At 45.7% G+C, this 6,670-nt stretch overlaps 1 protein-coding gene across 1 annotated transcript; it reads right to left on the bottom strand.

Moving 5' to 3' along the window:
- Positions 1 to 2,136: 2,136 nt before the first annotated feature.
- On the bottom strand, positions 2,137 to 5,939 carry LOC119365544 (binding partner of ACD11 1-like). Its single transcript, XM_037631184.1, has 5 exons — positions 5,766 to 5,939; positions 4,107 to 4,219; positions 3,954 to 4,029; positions 3,111 to 3,194; positions 2,137 to 3,022 (listed from the first exon to the last, which is right to left on the bottom strand). Exons 1-5 carry the CDS (start codon positions 5,769 to 5,771, stop codon positions 2,348 to 2,350), a joined length of 954 nt encoding a protein of 317 aa, XP_037487081.1. The 5' UTR covers positions 5,772 to 5,939; the 3' UTR covers positions 2,137 to 2,347.
- Between the last annotated feature and the right edge of the window lie 731 nt (positions 5,940 to 6,670).

The following is a 6,670-nucleotide window of genomic DNA, read 5'->3' as shown; positions in this document are numbered from 1 at the left end:
GGCCGTGCCAAAATCTGGTGTCAACACATGGGGCTAACCGGAAGTTCCGGCCCTCGTAGTCCAGTTAGGTTATTTTTTGATGTTTTGGACGGGATTTGAGTCCTTTTCTTGTACGGAAAGTCCAGCCGCCTCATATATATGTAAGAGGTGACGGCCGATTGAATAACAACACACAATCGAACAATCGATCTATCATCTTTTACTTTTACCTTCTCTCTTGTTCTTTTTCTTTCTCGTTCTTCGCTTGTTCTTCTTCATTGCATGCGGCGAACCTCGAGGCCCTAAGGGCGATCAGGTCGACCTAGGGCAGCCCATAGCCGTCGCGCGCCCCGACGGGGTCCCTCCCGGGCGTGTGGGGTTTCGGGTCCTCAAAGCGCCCGCTGGATTGCCTGTGCACCGCGCTTCCGGCTGGATCTCCTTCGACGTGAGCTGTGATGCATCACCCTCGACGTTGGAGATACACGATGACGTGTTCGTGTGCGAACACAAAGAAAGCCAAGCCAAGCATGCCAGGCCACACCACGCACAGTACGACACTACGATCCCTTTCACCATCGTCGTCGTGTTCCTGCATCGCAACGGTGGCAGGGTTCCTTCCATCCCACTGAAGCCCTCCCGTTTCAGGCTCAGGTTCAGCACGCACTGCTTGCGCGTCGTTGTGACCGTCGCCCACACTTGGGCCACTGCCGCAGCACAGCTGTGCACGCTGAATCGAACCTGCAGTCGTGTACCTGCCGCAGCCAACATGTGTCCTGAACAAGTTGCCTGCAGCTCACAGTAAGCTTGCCTGCAGATCCAACCATCCCACTGGGCACTGGCCACTGACTGAAGCCCACCGCTTCGACGTCGTTGTGACCGGCGGCCACACCCACACAGTCACGCTTGGGCCTTGCCCACTGGTGCAGCACAGCTTTGCACGCCGAACGAAACGAACCTGCAGCGGACATGTGTTCTGAACAAGTTACCTCGAGGGAGGGAGGGGAGGGAGCTCCTTCTGGTTTTGGACCTTTGCTTCGGAAAATGGAAAGGGCGGGCTCCTCCCTCTCCCTTGGAGGCGCCTCACGTACAGTACTACTCAAAGCGCCAAACTGTCGTTAGCGCTAAGCAAATCGAAGCATACTCAAAGCCAACGCGTGAGGTTCAGAGAAGCATAAGAAAAGTCAGTAGAAATTGTAGCGTTGCCATCTCGGAACTCGGTGGCCATAAGAAGTACGGAGACTCGGCAAGTATCAGCCAGCGTACACATACCAACCCTGCCGTGTAGTCAGTACTAGAGAGTCGAGAGAATGCAGAGGCCGGTGAGCACCCCGTCGTTCCCCGTCTTCGCGGACGAGGAGGGGGCGAAGGACCTGGAGGCCAAGCCGGAGAAGGCGCCCGCCGTCCGGCCGCCGGCGGTGACGGAGCGGTCCGTCCACCTCGTGCCGCTCATCGTCGTGCTCTGCTTCGTCGTCCTCTTCCTCTGCTCCCACGTCCCCTCCCCGTCGGGTACGTGCATCGCGCGTGTATGCAATGCATGCAACGGACGTCTTTATACAGCTGTGCTGCTGATTCTGAGCTCTGCATTTTGCTGCGTTTTTGGTCTGCAGATATGTCGAGCTTCGGAGGAGGGAAGGCCGGCGGCCGGAAGCCCAAGCTGCTCTGACGCGGACCAAGGAAGGAGACGGTCATGACAAGAGCTCAAGAACTGAGCAAGTGATATGTCAAGGAAAAAAATGTGAACGTTTTCTGTTTTCTTTCTTGATCTCAGCTGTGTTAGACAGTAAAGCTGTACTGATCTCACTGCAGCAATAATAAAACGCATACAGAACGCAACAGTATAATGCTCTGATGGTTCTCATCATGTTGGTTTGGTTTCATGGTCCGGTGCCATTTGGTCACTCGTAATTGTGCGGTGAACAAACCTCTGACCATTTCTTCGTTGAAGACTGAAGATGGTATAAAATGCGGCCTACTTCTACAACCGTGCTCGACAAATGTCCGGTGCCTGATGTTGCCATGCGATCGCACTTCCATTCGGCCACTCTTCACAGCAGAATAAATAAACACAAAGCATAAAAGAAGTTGTTTTCAGCAAAAGAATGAAGCATGCCAGCAGCACTGTACCAAGGGAACTCTTGCACGCCAACACTTCTGGCAACAACAAAAAAACTTTAACATTTTGACACCGCAAGTGCATGATAATATTGTTTGATCAATTAAAATGGCTGCTACAAATCCCAAACTCTTTCGGTCCTGATAAATTTCAACCTTCAAACAGGTGAATCACAATACAGCAGCCACAACGCTACAGCCTGAATTAAACAACCCACCTCATATGTCTATTTACATTCATGTATCAGCCAGATCATCATAGTATCAATCCCTGCGCAGGTTCCGGTTTCTTGGGAAGAGCAGTAGCAGGCGGTGGTGGAGACGCATCGCTGGAATCATCTACTGTAATGGGGAAAACTGCAGCGGTAGATATGGGGATATCTTCAGGGTTTTCAGAGACATGTATCTTTGTGACTTCACCATCCAAATCCCTGGGCTTTTCACGAGCGTCCGACATGTCAGCTTGTGCATACCCGGCCGCTACGGTCTTGCCCTCCTGCTCAGCCGCTATTTTCTCCTTCGCCTTTGCCCCGACATCGTTCGCGGTATTTGCAACCTTACTGAAGGCACCAGTTACCCATGCTGCTCCAGTAAGGACATACCTGTTCTTCATGATGGCAGATCCAGCAGTAGAGACGCCCTGTTCAGCAGCTGCAAGTGCTGACCTAGTCTTCTCGGAAACTAGATATTTCTGATCCATTTCCTTTACTTTATCATTTACAACTGAAGTACCAACGCTGATCTTCTCACTCAGACCGATTCTCTTGTCAAAGGAAGATACTCGAGCAGTCGCAGTTGATGTGAGCTGATGCTTCTCGTCTAAAGCTTTTGCTTTGTCGAGCGCATCCCTACCAAGAATGAACCCCTTGGCCAGCATGGTCCCAACGATGTCCTCTGCCTTCTCAAGAGCAGAGGACTTTGCATCTTTGGGCTGTGGATGCAAAGCAATGTAAGGAAATCCATTACCACCAGACAAAGACCATACTACAGACATGGATATTACACATCTCTAACCATACCTCTAGAGCAGCTAAAACATCAGCTGGTAGCTCATAATCAGTGGCTGGTGTTACGATGACAGCCATATCGACTATCGTGGCACCCTGCAACAGCAATCAAACCAAGCGCATCAGATATTCATCATATGAGTAGTTCCAGGCTTCCAGCAAGTATAAAGCAATTAAGCAGCAGAAATAGACACAATTCAGTGACATGCTATGTATTTGCAAACAGAAATCTATCTATCCAAAAGATATTGAGTTAGTGTTGAAATTTCCGTTGGGCAATGATTAGGTAAACTTAAACATTCAAATAAGCAAGCATGTACACATTATTTACTTGAAAGAGTCGATGGAACCAAGGAATATCTTTTTACATCATACTGTTTAAGCTGAGATCATGGTCACAACTTACATAACATGGTTTCCTATGAAAAATAACTATGTTTAGTACTCCCAATTGTACTGTAAAAACATCTTATATTTTGGTACAAAGGTAGTAACAAATACACAATCCATTCAGAAATATAGGGAAAGTTTTGTCTTGCTGTAGACCAGGTAAACAATACAAGTACTTAAGTACTATATTAAGCACATACCGTGGAGCAGGTAAGCAACCTCACTCGTTATCTCTGAAGTACTATATTCAACACATGCACACGGGCAATACAACGTAAAGTTGGGCATTTATGTTGCATTGGAATAGTAATTACGCCTTCTATATATATTCCAACGAATGGAGAATATTGGTGCATGCCATCAATGATGCGTAATTGCATGACAATACATTTCACAGGCTCAAGCAACCATATATCCTTGGGGGGAAAGGAAGTTCTTTTCAGAAATAGGAGGTAAAAAAGGTACCGTCAGAAGCATGGCTGTCTCAGCTCCTTGCTTATCTTTAAAAGCAATGTAGGCAACTTGAGACAGCTCGTCACCACTGCAAAACATTTAAAAGGTTAATGAGATTCATAGTACACAGTGGACCACAAGCATAATGAAGATCGTATTACTAACCTTTGCATTTCAACATGCACAAGGTCACCAGAAAAGGAAAAGAATTCCTTTACATCTCTTAGTGCTGCTTTCAGCGACAAATTGCTCACCATGACTGTGCTAAGCGTGCTTGTCTTCATCAAAGAAATAAAAGTACAAAAAGGAACAATTAATACTTCATCTGTTGTTCTAGGCTATATGAGCAAAAGCTCTGCAACACACACTTGTACAGTATCTGAAAAACTAATAAGTAATGCACACTTACATGCACTATCACATAAACAACACCGATGGCCTAAATTGATAACTTGTGCCTTATCTTGTTTCTAGTAAGGCATTATACAATATCTAATGGGATTTCCTAATCAACATTACACAAACTCGGTTAAAAAAGAAAGAACTTACCACCTCCACAGCTCCGACCTATGGCAGAAAACGATGAATTTGTTCCCAATCTCTTAGGATTATTTTAAATCCGTACCACAAACTAATCTTTTTGGACAACATTGACCGCTAGCTGTTCATATAAAATGGCTGGAAACATATGCAGCCACTTTATGCATCAAGCTTAATATTTCAACCTCAGATGTTCATAAAGTGATTTATTCGTGCTAAAAACTCATCTCCTTCGAAGGTTTGCATGTTTAAACTGTGCCATCATGCTAGCTTTTATGCACAACAACTATTCAATTTGTATGCAGATCAGTATGTGCCGTTCATAATGAACATGTATGTAGTACTCACAGTCACCGCCAAGACCTTTTTGCCGTGACAGGCATTGTATGAACCCAACTATATTTTACTAGTCAGTGCAACTAGCATATCGAATAAAATAAAGCAGCTAAACTGTAAAATGACACAATTGGCACTCTTTTGCTATTACTGACACCACTATAACCATTTTATGAAATGTAGTGGAGAAAGAAGGCTCACATTCACCATGTACTGATTGTTATATAACATTCTTGGTGTTCACAATGCAATGAAAAGAAGCAATAAGATCCATTTGCACCTAATACTTAGCACAAGCAAGTAGGCATAAACAGATAACAGGGACAGGATATAACCAAGTAATACAGGCTGGTTGAACCAGTCACTGCCGACATTAATCTCAACAAAAGGTTGCCAAAGAAAAAGGGTCAAGGAAGGCTGTTCATGGCTCACAAGTCACAGCACCTAGCCACAGGAGCAAACAAACAACTAGATGAATCGATTGGAATGCCACAGTAACAAACAACTAGATGAATTGATTAGAATGCCACTTGTTCATTTCAGAACATACTAAGTGATTTGAGTACCCCTAACAGCATTATACATGACTGGGCAGCATATTCAGATCCGCCGGCCATCGCACATTCAGCCAGGTAGAATGCCGACCGAAATAGGACAAGATTTCACTGGAATCAATTGGTAAAAAACGGCTGCCCGGCTGCCTCCGATGCACTGTTTCACATTACATCGCCGAGGAGCCAAAAATCTTAGTTCTCCAACCTTTGGCAGGACAAATTGACCAAAGAAAAATCTATCCAGGACAGCGTATGCCCAAATCTAGAACTCCCCAAAACCCAAACCCCTGTTTCTAAACCCTAATACGCAATCCAGATCAAGAGCCAAGAAGCACTCGGGCCGGAAATGGCGCCGCCGACGGCCGATAAAGAGAGGGGGGAACCGGGAGCTCACCGCCATGGCCGCGATGCGACGCCGAGATCTCCGAACCCTAACCGCTGACTTGAATCGGGAAACGGGAAGAAAAATGGAGTATATGCGAGAAATGGATCCGCCCCGTGTCCAGCGGGTGCGATTTATAGGTGGGGGGAGAAGGCGGAGACGCGGAGTGGAGTGGAGCAGGCGGCGGTTCCTGCCGTCCAACTCCAGCAGTAGACGTGGAGGCGGTGACGTGGCGACGTGTGGGGCGCGCCGGCTGCTGGGACCCCACCACGCTTCGGCCCTTTTACTTTGGGCCCTGCCTGCTGGGTCTAGTCCAGGGGCTCAGCCGGCCTCGCCAACGAGAAAGCACAAATATTCCTCATAAAAAGGAAAAAAAACGACAAAGCACAGCACAGTAGGGAGGGGAAGCGAAGCAAGGAACCCAATAAAGCGAAGTTCGTAAAGGAAATATACTGAGTTCAATAAAGGACTATTTGTCACAGCCCTAAAATAATTGCCTGCAAATAGTAGCATTTGCATCCATGCATCATGTTTAAATTTTTGTTAAATTTGAAATGGGGATTGATCAAACCCTAGCACCCCTTTGAATTATCGGGATCAACTAAAATATTTTCAATGAACCCAAAATGCCTTCAGAAAAGTTCACCATTTTTGAATTGGTTTACAATATCTGCAAAAAATGGTGCACATTTTTCTAGGTCATCCTGGATTTTTGAATTAAATCATATTGTATTTGAATTAGGGCATTTAAATGCTATAGATAATTTAAATGCTCCAATAATTCTGAAAACAGTTGAGGGCTGTTGGAAATATTTCAAAAGTGCCCATAAATATTTTTAGGAGTTTAAAAAATGATTTAGTATTTTTGCTAAATCAAAAACAGAAAAACAAATTAGAAAACAGAAATAGGAGAGAGA

Source organism: Triticum dicoccoides, chromosome 2B, assembly GCF_002162155.2.
Source record: "Triticum dicoccoides isolate Atlit2015 ecotype Zavitan chromosome 2B, WEW_v2.0, whole genome shotgun sequence".
Classification (NCBI taxonomy): Eukaryota; Viridiplantae; Streptophyta; class Magnoliopsida; order Poales; family Poaceae; genus Triticum; species Triticum dicoccoides.
Note: the sequence above shows the minus strand (reverse complement) of the source record. Positions and strands in the feature narration are given on the sequence as shown.

Coding starts and splice junctions, on each gene's coding strand:
- LOC119365544 (XM_037631184.1), bottom strand. Junction 4,030..4,106: donor GTGCATGTTGAAATGCAAAG/GTTAGTAATACG, acceptor AATGTTTTGCAG/TGGTGACGAGCTGTCTCAAG. Junction 3,195..3,953: donor AGACAGCCATGCTTCTGACG/GTACCTTTTTTA, acceptor TTGCTGTTGCAG/GGTGCCACGATAGTCGATAT.